Here is a 20,254-nt window from a genome sequence, read left to right on the forward strand (position 1 = left end):
CGAGGATCATATAGACACCGGGGGCGGGTAGAGTGCGCTTTTGAAGAACCAGTGACACGTAGTGGAAGTTACTGTCGCAATATATCTATCAGTTTTGTAGAGAGATTGATAGATAAAATCGTCCAGGAGATGCGTCTGTACGCCCTGGTCGTGTTTTTCGTGGGGTCTGCGGTAGTAAGAAGCGAATGGGAAGACAATGATTACAATGGAGGCATCGAAGAACAGGTGATTTAGCTAATTTGATTCGATACGGTGGATCACGGTGATTGATGCGTTTAATCCGTGTACTGTCAGATTGACGAGCTGTGCAGTTAGCATTCAGACACGAATGGGGTCAGTTTCTCGTTCAGCGTAAGATTTTTAGCGTTGTGGGTGTTTTATTTATACTACCTTCTTACCCAGCGATTTACAAATTTCTACATAAGACCCATACATTCTTGCAGCTTATATATCGTAACGTTTAGTAGGTTTGTATCGGTCCTAACATGACACAAAATTGCAATTTTCGCGTAATACACTATTACTAGAGTTATTGTTTGATATTCATGGTGTTTCGACTACTATGGTCATTTTACACTAGGCTGATATTCTTTATCTTTGAATCCGTATTTACCGACTCGTAGCACACCCATTTCTAGGCTTTTACAAGACACCGCTTACGCGGATCACGTGGCGAGGAGGAGCCTACATAAACCTCCAACACTTAGGTAGGAATTCTGGAGTCGACCTCGGTCGGACTCGAACCCACAACCCATTGGTGTTGTAGCTGTGGATTATAGTACCACGCTATCTCGCCACCCTACTACAGTTATATGGCAAGCCTGATTAAATTCAACCACCAGTCATAATTTTCCCTCGATCCAAACCTTGCGAACGGAAGACCTAGCATATATTCACAATTTAGTAAACGTTGCACATTGCATAGCTATATTTATATTAACATGCAGAATAGTATCCGCCAGATATTGCATCTGCATACAACACACCCTGCACACGCCGATTTGCGTGTTGGTATACTTTACTCAGCTGTAGTGAATTGCCATCGGCATAATTTGATTTCGTGCGAGCGAATATATCAATATTTTTTGTTGCTTCCGATACATATTATGGATAGAAAATGCATGGATAACTTCATGCTTTACCTGTATTCCGTGACTCCAATTCGCCGAAAATAAATAATATGATAGGTTGCACTAGGAATCACGTAACATTAAGTAGGGTTGCATTCAAAACAAATGGTTGCCTTAAAACACTTCGTTTAATACATATTTTAAACACTGTTTTAAACAAAAGCAATGAATTTTTTCTTATTGTATAATTATGAGATAATTGAATAAATACTTTCCAAAAACATGTTGTATGAGCCTACGGACGACGATTAACACCCGATGTAGTCGACGTATACAATATGGGATAGTTGAAACCCTCAAAGTAGTCGATTCAACAGCTGTAGTACGTAGACATAGATCATTGGTACGAAATGAATGTTCTGATTATGCTGACCGTAAAAACCGTAAAAATGCCGACCGTAAAAATGCGGCATGAAGATGTAGGTTATAAAGATATTTTCGGTCCGTATGTGACAGAAGCTGGAAGCCTATTTCGTCAAAGGAGCTATATTTACCCTAAATAAAATTAAAAAAAACATAAAAACATGTTTTAAACAAGGGCTTTGTTACATGTTTGTTTCAAATTGATTTTTGATTTAAGCGCAACCCCCCATATACGTATAAATACCTATTTAATTTGATAATTTTGATAATTGCGAACATTACTTCAACATTTCGTAGCACTTGAACAACATGCCACATTAATAAATACACGTGGGTAGGTTAAAGTTTCTCGCGAGCCACTTGAGCGACTCTGACATATCGTGGTACGCTTACCAGTGTAGAAACACTGTTCACGCCCGTGTATATCTGGTGGTATATGTTGCCGACTTGCTGGTTTATATGCATTAGCGATCGACTAGTCACTGTCGAAAATAGTATATATCCAAGCTAGGCAACAATAGGCATAGTGGGCACCATTGTAGAAAGAGTAGCTCATGGGCAATAAATCCCACAGGCGGGTTTCTGTGTGTAACGGTGTAATGCTTAAAAACGTTATGCTATTTTACATACGAGAACACGTGACGCAAGAAAATTCAGACATCATATAGCACTTCGCCTCACTATGCATTGAATTTTACACAGAAAAAATGACTCCTTATTGTGTGGACGTCACTCATTAATAAAATGTGTATTTCTGGGTTAGAATTTAGGGTGACGAGTAGAGCATAACGGGTCTCGCGTTGGACACGTTTGACTGAATCGGTATATTTTGTCCAATGCCATTAGGATGAAGAATATCCACTGTTCGACTATGCTGAGGACTACGAGTTGGAACAATTGAGGCAGAGGTTTGCCAGCGAAGGGATAGAGTTTCCTACTGACGCTGCAAAGTCGTTCAACATATTCAGCGCGATTGGGGAGATATTTAAAACGGGAGACGGCCGGCGATACTCTATCCTGAATCTATCGTATCAGCTATCATGTTACCAAGTACGTTTATTCGTCATCTTTTGTCAGTTAATACTACATCATGCAAATACTCTTCAGTACAAGCGTACTGTTTCGTTTTTTTTTTGTATCATGGCTCCGTAATATTATACACAAATTTAGCCGGATATGTATCGTGGGACAACAGCTGCCGATTGATTCCATCGTACTTTTGACGTAACTGTACGTTTTCCAAACATAGGTCAGCTCAGTAATAATTCTCTCGTTTCATAACATCACAAGATCGTGATAAAAGTATGGACCTGAAATGACTTTGACTAGTCTTTCAATCGAACACTCCATGACCTCTAGAGCTAGAGAATGTTCGGAAGAGGCTTGCACACCAAATTCAAATTAACATACGACATCATAAAAAGGACATGCGAAAATGAAGTGGGATGAACCACTGATGAATGGCGACATATTACCAGTAATTACTTCAATGTTTGACGATGAATTTCCAATTATCCGATCGAAAAACAACGGCGGCTTATATCCTCACACTGTGGCTTGATTGGTATCCACTGCGCTTCTACTTGCCGTCTATTTTCATCATATGTCGAACGGTTTCGTATGGCGTCGGCCATATTTAGGACCTGAGTATATTGTATTCCTCAATATCAGTGATTATGGGGAGCATACACTAGCGTCCAATGCTTACCCCGGTATTTGTAGTCGACTTCAGACGAAATTCACATATCAGGGAGACACATGTGAAATGTTATTATAAAGTCGCATCATTATGTTTTCAAGTTATACATGTACGTCTGTTACGTTCGCAGGGCCGAGGTGGCAGCATGGTTCGTGAAGCGCTTTGGGCATTTTCAAGGTACTACGGGTACGGATGCTATTGCGGGGATGCAAAATATACCGGAAAATACCTTGACGAAACCGATCGGTAAATCATGTTAATACAATGTAGTTTTGCGTATAACACAGATACGTATCGCATTCAAAGGCGAGTATAGTATTGATGAACAGGAAATAGGCAATTGAACGGGTAAGGGATAGGGTTTGGATGATCTAACATTGGTCGTTTGATTTGCAGCGGTGGTCACTGTCACTAACGAATTACTTAATGATTAATTTGAACACCTCTGTTGATCACCTATTACATCTCGAAATAATTTATGTTCTATAAATACAGCTGCTGCAAACAACACAACCGATGTTACAACCAGGCGAAACGCAAGTACAATTTGGGAAACACATGCCAAGTATTCACCACTCAATACACCGTGTCGTGCTGCAAAAAGAAGAGGTACACAAAATGCACGGACAGCGGACCAAGTATGTCGATAACGTAGATTGGCATGTCATCATACGCAGGACAACTTTGCAATCACGCATATTCTTGTTTCAGGCGCAGCCCGAGCGCTTTGCGTGTGCGACCAAGCCATGGCAAAGTGTGTGTCTTCTAAACTGGCAGAAAGTTCTTACTCCAAATCCAAAGCGCAGTGTCGTTCCACTACCACACGCACCACTACCACTAGCACAGGCCTACACCTAACTACTGGCCTTGTATCAACGATTCTGAAGCAATGCAACTCGCCATCACCGCCGATCAAGAGATATACAATAAAATATGGGTAAATATTAGCAATCCATCGCGTTATCATTAGGGAGATTTGCTGTTTATCAATATCGTCTTCAACAGATCGCAAGGAAAATGTCCGGCAAAAAAGAGTCACGGATGGTGGATATTTGGATAACCTCATTGAATCTATAGAAATCGAAAATGTATATTAATACAGATCTCCGGAGATATCAGATTACCGTAGTGTACACATATTTACGGCGTGACAAAGAATATTAAATTGTGATGAAAAGTGATTAGTATTATACCAGGGTTGTAATGACTCGAGTCACGATTTTCTGATAACTCAACTTGGCTCGAGTCATTTTCTTTAAATACGGAAATGAATCGACTCGACTCGAGTCAATCTGTGTATTGACTCGACTTGGACTCGAGTCATCGCGCATGACTCGAATCAAGTCATATGACTCGAGACTATAAGACGCCCAAGACCGACATTTCATTGACATTTCGAAGAATTGTAAAGTAACCACACTATTGGATTTTGTTTATTTGGTACTGGTACTTGAAAATGCGATCAGAAATAGCTAAAAGCGAGGAAAATTTGTTAAATATAAAGGCGAACCATTCGATATCACCATACAGAGATATAAAAGTGGATTTAACAAGACTTCAACTGGAAACCGAGCAGTCAGCACAATGACTTGGACTCGGACTCGAATCATAATACCATGACTCGGACTCGACCATCTGCTACATGACTTGGAATGGGATATAAATGCTTCTCCACATGCAGAGAACGAATCTACCTAACACATGAGCGAATCGGTCTTTCCTAGTACATCACTAAAAGTAATAAACTTTGTGGAGTGGCCCATGTAAAATTACACTCGTGATCCGAAAGTCATTCCCGTTTTGACTTTCTGTGGGATACTGTTCCACACGTTAGGTCCGGCATATTTGATAGAGCGATGATCTTTTTAGTCGACCACGTAAACGCGTGTCTGTCGTACTTGTGCGCTTTTGATTTCGAGGCAAAAGAAGCCATTGAAATATTCGGGGCAATGACCGCAGTGGAACTGATACATAAACTTGGCGATTTCTAGTTTCCAAATATCTTTTAGGTTTAGCACACGGAATCTCTTCAGCAGCGACTTGTTGGATGACGACAACCAGGTCACTTTGGGACCCTAGCTATGATACGGAGTACTTTATGTTGTGGTTTTTGCAGTGGCTCGAGTGCGGCCTCACTGGCAGCCCCCCAACAGAGGAGGGCAGTTGAAACTTTTAAAATGCGTGGGCCTTGACGTCGGGCAATCGCTCCAGCAATGAAATAAAAATACACTATAGTTAGAATAACATATAATTATTGTGGTTACCGGAATAAAAAAAAGTTTTATCGAGTCAATGCAGTAATTACATTTTTCTTGAACCTTTTCGCGGGCGCACAAAACGGTGTTGCGGGTCGCATGCGGCCAGGGGGCCGTGGTTTGCCCCCTGCACGAGAGGAAATTCATTGGAATAGTGATACATAGAGGATGCGCTGGACATCAGGCCGTCATATAGTCAACTCGGCCATTCAGCCGGGATGAATTCAGATCCTAATGGTAAACTGCCGTAAGACCGGATTTGTAGGCTAATACGCGTCATATGTTTCCATCGTACTCGACAATACCGATTTCCAGAAATTAACAATGATTAAGATTGCACTGGCCTCTCCTATTGTTGTTTCGCACACGACACACTGCGAGGTTTAGAAACAGCCTCAATTACTGTGCGCTGTGAAATCCATAACACTTGGCACAAGCATACGAGGTCATAGGCCTACGTGTTTAAACAGACTCATAGAGCAAGAAAGAAAGGTTTTAGAGGTATTTCCTAATTCAGAAATACACTACACCTATCGGCAGACGAGTCCCAGATATTTGGAAAAGAAATATCATCTATTACGAAGGGTTCAGCTATATACTATACGTACTATGGGCGCATTCATACTTTTGCTTTCGGTTTCACTGCGCTACATGGTCTTGGCATCTGCTAAACAACTGGAACGGGCAGCCGACGAACCGGAGTGGACGTCTGAACAAGAATCATGGGACGAAGTATATACGGCACCAGAAATATCGGCTGCCAACAGAACTTAATTTAGTAACTTTCAGATGACGGGAGAGCCCGTTGAGATTCGTGAACTTGTATCCAGCTTTTCCAATTGCTTTGAAAACGGAGATGCCAGACGCTTCACAACCCTGAACTTCGTCTATCAGCTTGCATGTTATTCGGTAAATTTCCTTATTCATAAAATTATACTCGGTGTGATACGTTGCCATGAAAGGTGCTAGGCCATGGGTGGGCAGTTATTTTTGTCCGCGCGCCAAATGAGAAGCAGAAAATATATTGGCGGTGAATTACACTAAATAGTTCTAAGTGGGTGTGTTGATATTGGGAAAGGAGAAAGTGACGGTTAATTACCAAAAAAATATTTATTTGCAGTCATACTTCGAAACAATGTTAAACATTTTACATTTTGAACTCTCTTTAAACCCCTTCCGCGTTTTTCCATTAATACATTAAAATGTATTTGCGATGGCCGAAACAGCACTTCGTCAGCTCCCAAAAACGTTGTTCTTGGTCCCCATAGAGTTATAAACCAAGCTTCTGGGGGACAAAGCCAGAATCACATCGGGATATACGTTTTTAACACTACTTCTAAGCGGGATTTCTTGCCTATACTAATTGACAGGGTTGTAACCAAGTCACAATACCCCGCGTCACAAGTCAATTTCACTTTTATAATTTAGACTCGAGTCAGGTCGAGTCATTTTCAATTCTCCACCGAGTCCAAGTCATCGAGCAGAGGGTCGAGTCCGAGTCATGGTATTATGACTCGAGTCCCAGTCCAAGTCACTGTGTTGAAAGCTCAGTTTCCAGTCAAAGTCTTGTTAAACCCACTTTGTATAACTCTGTTTTGTGATTTCGAATAGTTCGCATTTATAACATACTAATTTTCATCACTTTAGCTGTTTGTGGTCGCGTTTTCATGTACCAGTACCAATATACGGAACCTCAGTAGTGTGATTACTTTACTATTCTTCGAAGTTACAATGAAATGTTGGTCTTGGCCGTCTGAGACTCGAGTCATATGACTTGGTTCGAGTCATGCGCAATGACTCGAGTCCAAGTCGAGTCAATACACAGATTGACTTGAGTCGAGTCGAGTCATTTCCCTATTTTGAGCAACATTAAAAAGTCGGTTTTATATTTTGAATTTCAAGCAACCTTTCGCGGGCCGCACAGAATAGCTCCGCGGACCGAATTTGGCCCGTGGGCTGCACTTTGCCCAGGCCTGCACTAGGCCCACGGGGTGTAATGTTTGTGTTTATAGTCTCGATTAGGTGTCATCAGTGCAAATCTGGTGTATTTTCAATTCCAGGGCGTGTCAGGATTTTTAGTTGAGAAGATATTGTGGGTAAAGTTACGGTTTGATGGATATGGTTGTTACTGCGGCCCGGGTAACTACACCGGGGTATATCTGGACGCGACAGATCGGTTAGAAAGTCATTATGACATGGTTGAATGACTTTAACCACGTACCCATGGTGTTTGCAGTTGCTGCAAGGTCCACGACGACTGCTACTATCGAACAAGAAATAAGTATGGTTTGAAGCGTGGATGCCACACGTATGTGGTATCCTATACCGCTTTGTGTTGTCAAGATGAAAAATATACAAAGTGCAATGACAGCGGACCAAGCAAGTGATATCAATTTTGCAACAATTCTTACGTAACCACGACTGATAGTGTTAAAGTCACGTGTTGATCGCATTGTTTCATCACTGACATAATGACGCAATGATCGTAATTACGCATGGCCATTATGTCCATTGGCAATTATGACTAAACTAGGCTTACTTAAACTTACTTAAACTAGTCCTCTTTTTTGACTTTTTTGAAAGTGTCCTCGGAGGACGCCCTTTTGTCCTCTTTTTTGAGATTTTGACCTCTTTTTTGAAAATTTAGGTCAGATTTAGAGCAAATTGCGAGTGATATGCCGCAAATTAGCACAGAAGTGACGCTCCGGCGGATATTTCGGAGTGAAAAAACGGTGAATTTAGCTCTGAGCGAAAAGATGACCTTTTTTTTTAGTCAACCGATCACAAAGTGGGAAAAATTCACCGGTTTTTGAGAATTCTACTCCGGTTTTGCATCTTGCAAATTTCTGAAAAAGTGTCCTCTTTTTACATTTTCAAAATATGGTAAGCATAGACTAAACAAGGATCCCAGCTGGATATTCCACTGGCTGTCTGTGTGTAATAATATAATATAATAACAATTTGATCGCGTAATACTGTTAATACTGCATCAGGTGCGGAAAGGGAGTTGTGCGAATGCGACCAGGAAATGGCTCGATGTGTCGCCGAAGCATCGTCCACCTACAGCGTCGAAAATCGCAAGGGACAGTCCAAATGCAAAGGCTACGAGTCTGACGAACATCTGAGCATGTTTCAAATACTAAAGAGCTGTAAGAGCCTATTCAAACCGATCGCACAGTTTAAGCAGACTTACAGGTAACATGACAAACTACTCTTACTGATCTCCTAGACTGTGAATGTCTATCATGTAGATCACAAGGGACCTGCCCTTCTGCTATATGGAAGAAAATCAAGAGCGTCCTTCATTTGGGGAAATGATTTTGGTGGATGAAATATTACAGTGTATAATAAAAATTCATTACACAATACGTTTTGGATATATTAAAGCTTAATGCGTTAGTTCAGATAATATCTTTGGGGTGTCTACTGTTTACACTCGCACTTGTAGCAATGTTGGGATGACTAGAGTCAACTTTTTTGTATGACTTGACTTCACTCGAGTCACACTGCAAAAAGGACTTGACTTGACTCGGCGCTTCAGAAATGTGGATTAACTCGTAACTCGGAGCAAAATTTACGAGTCAATTTAGAGTCATGGGTGTCGGATTGTTCTCAATACGCCGGTGTGCCTTCAATATTCGTCAGATTATATTTTGATCTGAACAAGACACAATATACAATGCGATAAGACACAATGCGATATAATGAACAGATAGGAGGGTGCCGAACGACCAGTCGCGGTTGCAGTAGCGGTTTCTCAAACTGGCATCTAACTCGGCCCAGTGCTCGACATCACAGTTCGTTTTTTCGATGTTAGTCTATATTCCGGGGCTCTTTCCTGCTCTTTCCATTATTTGTGGGTGCGCTCTTTCATCTAGTGTTTTTCTGGGCTTTATTTGTCGCCGTAAGAACAGCGACGCGGGGGAAGAGGAGCCTAGAATAACCTTCGACGCGGAATCGAACCCGGGCCGCCTGGGCGGTGGACGCTTATCGTCACCACTAGGATATTTCCCCTGCCCTGTGAGAGCAACCGGTCATTCACTGATTGAACCTTTCAGTAATCCTTCATTATTACATCACAGATAAATTGACTGAAAACGAAATGATCACAGCTTACGTCTGTGCACTAGCAGTACAATAATACCAATAGCAACGTATCTGTTTCTTAGACGGCTCAGTGCTTACATCTCGCAGTGCCCACCTTAACCAACCCCCCTGTATTATTTGAACCGAACGAATATCGTTTATGCGTTCATATTCTAAGGATGTGTCGATAGGTAGTGTATTGTACCACACCAATTAGTTTTAACTTCTCGGTTCTTCGTATTCGATCCTCTATTTTGGCTCACGTATTTTATTAGCAACTCCACGTGTGCGTGAGCGATACGGCGCCTTTTTGAACGTATATTCAACTTTATACTCGTTATTTGATTCAGGATACATGACAAATCAATTTATTTCACACACCTAGCAAAATATAATGACTTTGAATCATCACTCATACTTTGAAAATTCAATTTGACTTGTATTGTGACTTGACTCGTCACTTGACTTGACTCTACTTGACTCGAGTCAACTCCAAAAGTGAGTGACTTGACTTGACTCGAGTCCCCTTCGGAAATCGATTGATTTGACTTGACTCGAGTGAAAATGTGCAATGAATCGAGATGACTCGTGACTCGAAGGTATAGTGACTTGATCACGACACTGAATTGCAGTCGTATACACACGAGTATATAGCTTATATACGTTAGGATGCCGTAGGATGAAACAATGAGTCGGTACATTGGAAGAGACAACGTAACAAAGAACATTACAGTTATCCTGAAGAATATTGGCATACGGCTTACCTATAGTAGTTAATTTGTTAAATAAGCAGCTCCACCAATACAATAGAGTTTCGAGTGTGCGTCTTCATACGTAACATGGTGTAATCAATATGGTGCGAGAAAAGGAAGTGTTTTACATACCTCCAGATATGACTCCGTGGTAAAATGCATCAGAAAACAATGTTATCAGATCATTATATACACTTTCACTGACTTTGTCATCACTGCTCTTCCGCCTTTTAAATCCCCCTTTGTACGTCTACTAACGTTATGAAAAAATTATTCAGGTGTTAAGGTCTGCTGAATAGAAGTTTTAGATTCAGATTGCTTGAATATTACTAAACTATTCGTCCGCTCACTAAGTGCGAAATCGTATAAGTTGCCAGTGAGCCTATATAATGTCAACGTAGATCTATACGAGAAGGAGCAAATTCATGTCACAGAAAATTGTGAATTACAAAAGATTCACTATGGTCATTGATTGAGGGATATTTGCTTGAAAAAAAGCCGATGGTAGTGCCATTACACTATTTTGACAGTTGGGAAACTGCAGCGCACTTTTGGGGGGATCACCATTTGTAAATTGTAGAACAGTAACACCTGATGCAATGGCTTCCTATCTGACACACGAACCTTATCCGTCAACCGTTACCCATAGTTGGAGAGAGGGCTAAGTATCAGTAATGACACAAGTTCAGGAGCCTAAAAGTGCTAGGAAGTAGTAGTAACGATACTTCTCGCATATAGACGCAATCAGAATTACTCACTCAACAGAAATGATATTCGGTGTTGGTTGCACAATTACACACTAATTTGCGGTATCAAGAACTTCAGGGAAGCGACGTCTGGTGGACGGCGTCGAAGGGAAAATAAAACTATTTTCAGATTCACAGAGGAATAAGTTAAACATAGCGGATTATGCCTTGCACATACGAAACGTTCACTCTTCTGTTGATATGCTCTTCGGTGCGGTTATGCACAGGTCTGTATATTTAAGCTACCGTTGAAGCGCACACTGCTGAACGTGATACATTTTAGATGCCTGTTGAACCTCCGTTTGAATCGCGTTCCGGTTAAAAATCCACATTCCACATTGTTAAGCCAGCTCGATCAGATATTGGTCAAATTTTCATTTAAGTTCAAGATCGAATGGCACGTGTGTACGTCACCGAGACTTCGGATCATCTGTTTTATTTCTTGTCACAGTATTTAATTTACTCCTAATAAGCAGGATGGGCTCTCACGATAGCAGTGCAGAAAACGAGACAATATATATGATAGTTCGAAGTCGAACCCTAATGAAACTAGCCAAATTAGAGATGTTAACATTTTATTCGATTTCCAAAATGTGGGGGCATCCGAATTTCCGGTTAAACACCATTTTGTTATTGATTTGAGGGAATTTCATATAGTCGCTTTATGTGCAAAGATTTGGAAAATTTGCGAATTACAACTAAGAAATTTGGTCATCACGCAGCTTGCTCCGTTGCTTACAAAATATTTCTGTATAGGGATCATTGAGACACCTTTTTTAAAAATGAATTTGCACGGAGTCCACGATTCCTTCCAACATTGATGTGTTGTAATTTGAAGTTTCATAACACTTTCTAACAGAACTTCTATACGGGTCAACTTGTTATACGGGTCTATTATTAAAGAAGTACTTCTCGAACTTCAGTAGATATTTTCGTCGCTACTTCTACTTCTACTTAATTAGCTTTCTTGACTACGTTGACCACCTCTGGTATTGTTGGTATATTGCACGTTAGTTAATTCAATCGTGTTATAATTATACGCCATCCATGTTCCAGGACAAAATGCAACTACAGCTACAAGCGACGGAGCTTCCACTACAGAGATAGTAACAAAACCTACTTCGACGTACTTCTCCACTATTGGAAATACATCTGCTGTAACTGCACATAATTCTACCTCAGCCCAACCCACTTCACTCAAAAATACGATTACGCCTACACTCGATACGATCGATCCGACAGTAACGGTCACTGCAGAGCGCCACATGTCGAGCGCCACATGGACCTTCAGCATATCAAATTCCACCGCATCTAGTCCCGAATATAGCGGAGATGCCTCGACGACTACCTCCAGCACCACGGGTAAGTGTATACCTGTACAGTACGCTTTACGGAAGGTTTCTTTTAAAACAAAATACGTTTTAAAATACTTCGTCTAAAACAGGGGTACCCAAACTATGGGTCGCGAACCCAATGGGGTCGTTTGCCTACTCTCCGGGGTCGTGGAGACGAAAATTAAATACCAATGACTATAACAGGAATGCCAATTAAACGTATGCAATCGGCGGCTCATTTCTGAATATTTTAGTTGATTTTTAAAAATAGAAGAAAAGACGACATCGGAGGAATGAGTCATTTTAAAGCGTTAACTACTTTAATTTGAAGTTGGTGTCTGGCCATCTCTATGAATTAAGATTCAAATGTCGCGATCGTAATAAAAATTAATAAGACGGTAATTTTTCGATCCGTCTATTTAACTAAAACCATTCTCGACCAAGCAAATTGTCGGGTTTTGTACAATAACGTCTTCTAGTACTTGGATTGCCAGGTCTTAAAATCTGTTCAGCACTCGCATCCAAAATACAGCGTAAATACAGCGCGAGTGAATGCTTGCTGGTAGAAATCGTTTTTGAGAGATGACACAAAGGTCCCGGAGGCTCCAGTTTGTCGAAATGAATGAGTCTCATAGGCCTGAAATCGTTCGTTGCTCACCCCTACACTAGTTTATCCCAACGGTCTTCGACCATGTTTTCCAGAAAAAACAGTCGGACAAATCTTATCATGAATTCCTATGACAAAGTCATGTTTTCTGCGTGTCTCGCTTATTGGCTACAGTACCCATCACAGTGACCTCGGATATGTAAAAACTATAGCAGGATATTTTGCAATAAATTCAACAAATATTATATACATATTAACCAATAGCTCTGGCACCTTGTCGACCCAAAATTATACCCTTGTCGGTCCATACTATAATAAACCTTTATTGGGTAAAATTTGCGTTACAGTAACTTGCAAATGTGAGTCTGTAATGATGGTATTTACTACTATCCTCGTACCTCGCTCTAATTGAACAGTTATTACGAAATATGATGATTGTTTAGCGAAAGAAAGCAGAAAGTCACTTTGACGTCCTTTTCCCAGCCTGTCGCAGGCTCAGACGGGCTGATATAGTGTATGTCTGCCACGACACCAGCTTCCAAACTTTTGGTTACGTAATAATTATAGTGCAAAAATATTAATTCACTACGGCTTGTGAGATCTGCGATTAGTGGTGCGTCATGAGTTAAACAACTTTTTACAATTGCGTCTCAACTACAAAAGTTACACTGCCCGTGAATTTCCTATTGGGTTTATTTGAATTATTCCACGTCAAGAAAATTAACAATTATTCACGATTTTCATTCACACTCCGCACTGCAACTTTTTTTATTCGCACAAGTGCGAACCGTCACAGAGATTGAAAAGCACTAATATACTAACAACTTTTAACTTTTAAGACTCTCATCTGTATTTCGCAAGACGCAGCATTTGACTAAATTACAATCCTTCAATTGAATATTGATAGAAATCGTTTTAAAAGACCTACGTTGCTATAGTCTTCAGTGAATTTCTTAATCCAAGGACGGAGATTGACAAGTTCAGAATTTCTATTACTGCACACATAGTCGCCAGCTTCACACATAGGCCGTGAGTAAGCTTGGCCGAATGGGCTGACCATATTTTTAGTAACCAGCTCGCCTAATTGAGAGGTGCGGCGGCATAAGATTTGCAAGTCGAAATTTGGGGTTGCGGCCATAAAAACTTTGGGAACCCCTCGTCTAAAATATTGTTTAAATAGTGGTTTAAAGAAATGCCATTTCAAAAGTATAATTTTGTCATAATTGTGTAAATACTTTCGAAAAACCATAGAATGAGACATCGGACGACTTGGAACTAGATACAGTCGACGTATACGATATGGAGTGGTTGAAGCCTTCGAAGGCATCGTCGGTTCAACAGTTATGAGACTTTGTTGTATTTGACTGGTGAAATGGATGTTCCGATGATGACGACCGCCGACTGTATAAATGCTGCATGACGATGTAGTCGTGAGCAAAGATTTGTTCCGACTAAGACGGATCGGAAACCTTTCTCGTGAAATTAAGCATATTGACCCTGTATATTTAATTGGAGTTTATATGGATCCATAGGACAATGTCAATCCATATAAAATAAGACACAATCAATACATGTTGCAATCAAAGACATTGTTTTAATAATGTTTGTTTTAAATTGTACGAGTGTACAAGTACACTGCCTCCCTGAACAATGACGGCACACTCAATTCGATATGTGATTCGATTTGTGTCGTCATTAATGTGACAGAACTCGTATCTCTGCCGTTCTGAAGGTTAATGGCTCCGCTTTGTATCCAATTCGGTATATATGGGTGTAATCGCATTCATAGATGATTTGATACAACAGGCTGTAGATGTCGGCAGTTTCTTACTAATACGGGAAATCCTGAGGTAGTACCGGTATAATAATGTGTTGTGGTAGTGGAATGTTTCCGCTCCTACAAACAACATGGACAAATGATGGTCGGCTTGTAGAATCACGTAGAACTGGGAATTTTACTGTTGCTCATGTGGTAGCAAATCTGGTACGTATCGAGTGGTGATCGGTTCAGTTGTATAACGCTGGTCAACTTATAGCTGATAGAAAATATACGGCATACCGACTTTACTGTGAATATGGACGGACATAATCATTAATCAATAACCATGCTTGGTTTCAAAGCCATATCTGAGACATATCTGATAAGTAGCGACAAACACACTCAGAGTGATTCAAACATTTCCAGGTCAATCTACGACCATTGTGACGGTAATACCGACATCTGATACTTCGAGTTTCGTATTCGACGTTCATTCCTTTCTTATTGGCATCGCAGCTTCGGTATGCGTCGTTGTACTCGTTTCGTTGTATATGGTAATGCGGAAGAAAAAGATGCAAGTGACAAAGTTAGTAATGAAGTGCAGGTATCGACTACCGCCATCATATATCCCTTGATTGAATACTTAAAAACCGGATTTTGTCGCTTCAAGAATTCACTAATGCCATTTCCGCCACGCCGTGCACATCTGGACACCTCATTACGATTTGTCCACCTTATCCAAACGAAGTACATCGTCAAGTCGAAGGAATATTTATATCTTGATGTTCATTTGTATAATATTTATTTGACTACAGTATTCATATACATAAATATACGGTCTTTTTGTATCTTCTCCCTACAAAATTTCGGTTGACGGGACTTTTAACCTATTCCTCACTCATTGACGACCCCCGTAGATCAGTGACATAGTAGATATTGCCGCTGAACCGAATTTAATGCACTGTTATATGAAGATATTTTCTGGTTTAGGCAATCAGCTTCACAAGCAAGTTACAAGATCACGCACGCTGACTTCGTACCATCGGCAATTGACGATGTTCCTATGTCAGAAGTGTAGAGCGACAACTCGCTTTAAATGCGGAAATCCATATCACCCACTCTCTCTCTATGACTACTTTGATATACTGCATGAACGTTGGGCAATCGCGATATTTATGATATATGATGCTTCAACTAAAAGGATATACAAATATGCACACATGGTTAAACACGGGGCTGTAATGACTCGAGTCGCGATTTTTGGTGACTGCTTGACTCGAGTCATTTATTCAAATGCGTGAAATGAGTCGACTCGAGTCTGTTTTTGTATTGAGTCGACTTGTACTCGATTCATTGTGCATGACTCGAACCAAGTCATATGAGTCGAGACTATAGAACGGCCAAGACAGACATTTCATTGTAATTCCGAAGAATAGTAAAGTACATGCACTTTTGATATTTCGTTTATTTGTACTGGTAGTTGAAAATGCGATCAGAAACTGTTAAAATTGAGGAAAATTAGTATAGCCTAATATAAACGCGAATAATTCGATATCACCAAACAGTGCTACAAAAAGTGGGTTAACAAAACTGTAACTCGAAACTGAGCAGTCAACGCAATGTCACAAGGTCACAAGGTTCCGAGTCACAAGTAAATTTCACTTTCATCGTGTTGACTCGAGTCATTTTCGATTCACCACCGAGTAAAGTCCTAGTCAAAGTTAGCGAGCAACGGGTTGAGTCCGAGTCATGGCATTATGACTCTAGTCCGAGTCCAAGTCATTGTGGTGACAGCTCAGTTTCCCGGTAAAGTCTTGTTAAACCCACTTTGTATAACTCTGTTTTATGATTTCGAAAGGTTCGCATTTATAATATATTAATTTTCACAACTGTAGCTGTTTGTGGTCGCAGTTTCAAGTGTGGTTACTTTACTATTCTTCAAAATTACAATGAAATGTCTGTCTTCGCCGTCCGAGTCTCGGATCATATGACTTGGTTCGAGTCATGCGCAATGAATCGAGTCTAAGTCGAGTAATTACACAGATTGACTCCAGTCGAGTCGAGTCATTCGATATTTTGCGAAAATGACTCAAGTCAAGTCACCACTCCAGTCATGACAAACCTGATAGCGTAGCTGGACGACGTGAATTTCATAACATATAGATAGTAGGTGCCTGATTCCAAAGACTGTTCTCAGTCTTAGACACCTTCATATATATTGATTGTATCGCCATCTTGTCGGATTTTGATCTGATAAAATTGTTAATAAACTGAATTGAGATAATATATTTTCTTTTTGCTGCTGTGAACCATGATGCCCTGGCTTTTCGTTATTGCTGAATAAAATTCCAATGACGGTCACGGTGTATTTTTTCCATGCTGAAAGTATATTTCCCCTAAAATTACTATACTACTTACAGTCATTATGCATGACACCTTTTACTATATCATGAAGATTATTGCACGCAAAGAAGTCATTCGAACGACGCATATCAGGTACACTTAGTTAGAAGAATGAAATCAAAGAATATCCTTTCGATCTGAATATTTTGCATGGTGTTCTTTGGATAAACCCGGTCCGTATCTGCAAAAAGTAAAACAGAATATGATCATATCACTCAACTTAGGACTAAATTTCTAATCATTGCAGTGATTGTAAAGCATGGCATAAGTTAAATCAGTATATATTGAATCCAGAGGTGGTCAGTAATGAAGTACTTCTACTTTTTCGAAGTACTCAAGTAGTTTTCCTCTACTTCTGGTACTTACTCAAGTAGATCTGATTTTCGCTACTTCTACTTCGTAATATTTTGTGATCTACTTACTTACTTTTCGCTATTTCCAGTCTGTCAAGTAGAAGTAGTGCAATGTTCCAATCAGGAAGTTAGCCTGAGGAATTTTGGGGCTGTTTTCACGGAGTATCAACTTTAAATTTTCATAAAAGTTTAGTAAAGTCCACAATTTTCGTCGCGCTTCGCGCGCAGTGCCGGATGCTGAGTTGCCAGTATGATGTCACGGAAGTATCGGTGAATATAATTTATGTAGAGGGTTGGCGTGGTTCCGTTCACACCACATTGTCGCCCTTCGTTCATATCAAATAATTCATCACAGTATATATGACTCATCATAACGTTTGAAACTGATGTTTCGCAATCTAGCATTTACTTGACATATCGTAATCTAGCATGTCCATGGCGTGTCCAAATCTGGAAAAGTGAACTCATACTTTTTTTTAGCTTTGAAGCTGTTTTAGCATACCACCTTTGAAACTTTCTGGACTAAAAACATGAAATACATGCTCTGATTTTAGAATTAGTATTTATATTTCACTTTCAATTCCCAGTATCATATACTTTGAGTTTTAAATATTATCAGTTCTTTTGTCTGGATAACATACATGTTGAAGTATAAAAGCAAGTGCAGTAATGCCTCGAATTTCTGGAAATAATGCTACACAATATGGCATTTTTACGGTCCACCATATTTTTTATTAACGTTTACTAATCGCGCAAAGTGTTTACACCGTATCCTATAAAACTTCTCCGCATTGCTCTTCGACTAAACTACGGGCCTTATAATATGGGGAATGGCGCCATACCATGCTATTTTCTAAAACTTGCTGTTCGAGAAAACAGAGGATTAGCATCACATTTCCAATCAATACTATCATTTCCATCCTATGTTGTGGACGAATACTTATGTTATCGAAAATTGGATACCTGCTGGTATGCATCAATAGGAATCAAGCTCGTCACCTATCGCATAGCTCAATTTGCACCTTTTTACAATCCATGTGAACGAATTAGGATCGTTTTCATAACTACTTACTTACTTGAGTACTTTTAAAGTCAGTCAATTCTACTTCTACTTCAAGTAGTTTTAGGTTGCTCATGGAAGAAGTACTTCTACTCGTACTTGAGTAGATGTTTTCGTCACTACTTCTACTTCGACTTGAGTAGATTTCTTGACTACTTAGACCACCTCTGATTGAATCAGAATATTGGAAATCCGTGCGTGTGTTGTCGCCTGGTATAAACCATACTTGTATTACAAATAAATAATTTATAAGGATAAAAGTCTTCTGGTAACGAGAGATAATTATAATTGCATTGCGAAATGTTTTGATATTACGTCTGCCAGGGTGATGGATCATTGTCGTTTTTATATGTACTTGGGTAAATAATGCGATGAGACCGTGCAACAATCGTAACATAAATGTAAGTTCAGATAGAACGCCTATACTGTTCAAGCTCATAAGATAGAGTTACCATACGCCCTCATGTTCACAAAAATTGAATGGGCTTCTTGGAGGTACAGAACTTCAATATACAATTGAATAGTATATTCATATTGAAATGAACCCGAATATTTTCGGCTGACATTCGTCAGGGGTAATCGTCAGCAACTAGTAGAGAACTGGAAGGAACATTGTATATCAACAATCGTATCACAAAATATGACGTAGCCAGCATGAAATGTCGAATTGGAGAGCGTTCTGTGTACTATTTTTAGGTGGTACCCGAACTCCTTTTGTTGACAGAGTTTTGGTTGGTGTATTTTGATAAAAGTCGACTCAAAGGCACGCAAATGGAAGTGTAAACGGCCCCTCCCGACGAAGCGAAATCGGCTGTCTCGATAAGTATTCGCACAAATCGGAATATCCAACAGATGTTTGCCGATGGCAGAATTCATTGCATTTGATCGCTCAGTATTAAGCTTGGGCTGATGAGGTGAACTACGGACTCACAATTTTCTGATCTCAAAATGCGGTATCACTACGTAATAGTCACTGAATAACCACAAACCTGACGTCAGTCATGACAGCCGGTGCGGTCTTCTGCTTCACCCGGAACGATTTAGCGACAACGCACGTCAAAAGCGCCATGACTACAAATACTATTGCTGAGGTAATAACGACGACAAGCAATCCCGTTTTTACGGTGATCATTCCTGGTGGAACATCATCTCTTTCCTCGTCTTCTTTCTCGCGCTCTTCATCATAATTATATTCGAAATCTTCTTTAGCCATCAAAGGCTGAAGTAAATGAAAATATTGAATCAAGCATTACTATTGGAGGCATGTGGTTAGTGAAGAAGGATACTTCTACTTTTCGAAGAATTTAGATAAGTTTTTACTACTTAAACCGCTTACTTAAGTGGTTATGTTTTAGACTACTAGCTATGCTATACTTGATAACTTTTAAGAAAAAACAATACTGCAATTTGAAGACTAAAATGCAGTCCTGGGATTATTTTCATCACTTTCATGAGTGGAATAGTAATAAAAATCGCATGAATTAGCTCCTGCATCGCGGTTACTGAATATCTATTTGAAGATAGCATGTATTAGTAGCGTAATATTAGAAGGTATCCGTTAGTCGAGAAAATACACATTGCTATTTCAGAAGTAGCCACCTTTGATTTACTGCTAAATGAACGCGATCCGTCTACTAAGACTACTTTTTTAAACTACTTACTTCAGACCTTTCTTGTTCTACTTGCACTTTAATTAGTTTTCATATG

The 20,254-nt window shown here is 39.9% G+C and overlaps 4 protein-coding genes and 1 long non-coding RNA gene across 5 annotated transcripts in view; 4 read left to right on the forward strand and 1 right to left on the reverse strand.

Annotated features, from left to right (window-relative positions):
* Positions 1-4,312, forward strand: LOC145438748 (uncharacterized). The gene is made up of 6 exons (XM_080316101.1): positions 1-225; positions 2,340-2,543; positions 3,323-3,438; positions 3,688-3,830; positions 3,904-4,129; positions 4,198-4,312. The coding sequence occupies exons 1-6, from the start codon at positions 130-132 to the stop codon at positions 4,250-4,252; spliced, it is 840 nt and encodes a 279-aa protein (XP_080172227.1). The 5' UTR covers positions 1-129; the 3' UTR covers positions 4,253-4,312.
* A 148-nt stretch (positions 4,313-4,460) lies between these two features.
* On the forward strand, positions 4,461-7,963 carry LOC145438749 (uncharacterized). Its single transcript, XM_080316102.1, has 4 exons — positions 4,461-6,179; positions 6,237-6,356; positions 7,508-7,623; positions 7,684-7,963. The coding sequence occupies exons 1-4, from the start codon at positions 6,057-6,059 to the stop codon at positions 7,832-7,834; spliced, it is 510 nt and encodes a 169-aa protein (XP_080172228.1). The 5' UTR covers positions 4,461-6,056; the 3' UTR covers positions 7,835-7,963.
* A 480-nt stretch (positions 7,964-8,443) lies between these two features.
* On the forward strand, positions 8,444-8,813 carry LOC145438750 (uncharacterized). The gene is made up of 2 exons (XR_013915013.1): positions 8,444-8,642; positions 8,699-8,813. It is a non-coding gene; the product is annotated as an uncharacterized LOC145438750 (long non-coding RNA).
* A 2,213-nt stretch (positions 8,814-11,026) lies between these two features.
* On the forward strand, positions 11,027-17,092 carry LOC145439665 (uncharacterized). The gene is made up of 4 exons (XM_080317194.1): positions 11,027-11,258; positions 12,088-12,393; positions 15,158-15,317; positions 15,722-17,092. The coding sequence occupies exons 1-4, from the start codon at positions 11,195-11,197 to the stop codon at positions 15,807-15,809; spliced, it is 618 nt and encodes a 205-aa protein (XP_080173320.1). The 5' UTR covers positions 11,027-11,194; the 3' UTR covers positions 15,810-17,092.
* A 5-nt stretch (positions 17,093-17,097) lies between these two features.
* Positions 17,098-20,254, reverse strand: part of LOC145439649 (meprin A subunit beta-like) — a 171,752-nt gene continuing 168,595 nt past the window's right edge. Inside the window, exons 17-18 of the mRNA XM_080317170.1 lie at positions 19,537-19,766; positions 17,098-17,315 (exon numbers count right to left, since the gene is read on the reverse strand). Of these exons, the coding sequence (XP_080173296.1) occupies positions 17,252-17,315; positions 19,537-19,766 (294 nt within the window). The 3' untranslated portion in view covers positions 17,098-17,251. The remainder of the gene's footprint in view (positions 17,316-19,536; positions 19,767-20,254) is intronic.

The sequence above is a fragment of the Botryllus schlosseri genome, chromosome 5 (assembly GCF_051294905.1).
Source record: "Botryllus schlosseri isolate E-star chromosome 5, Bs_hap1, whole genome shotgun sequence".
NCBI lineage: Eukaryota > Metazoa > Chordata > Ascidiacea > Stolidobranchia > Styelidae > Botryllus > Botryllus schlosseri.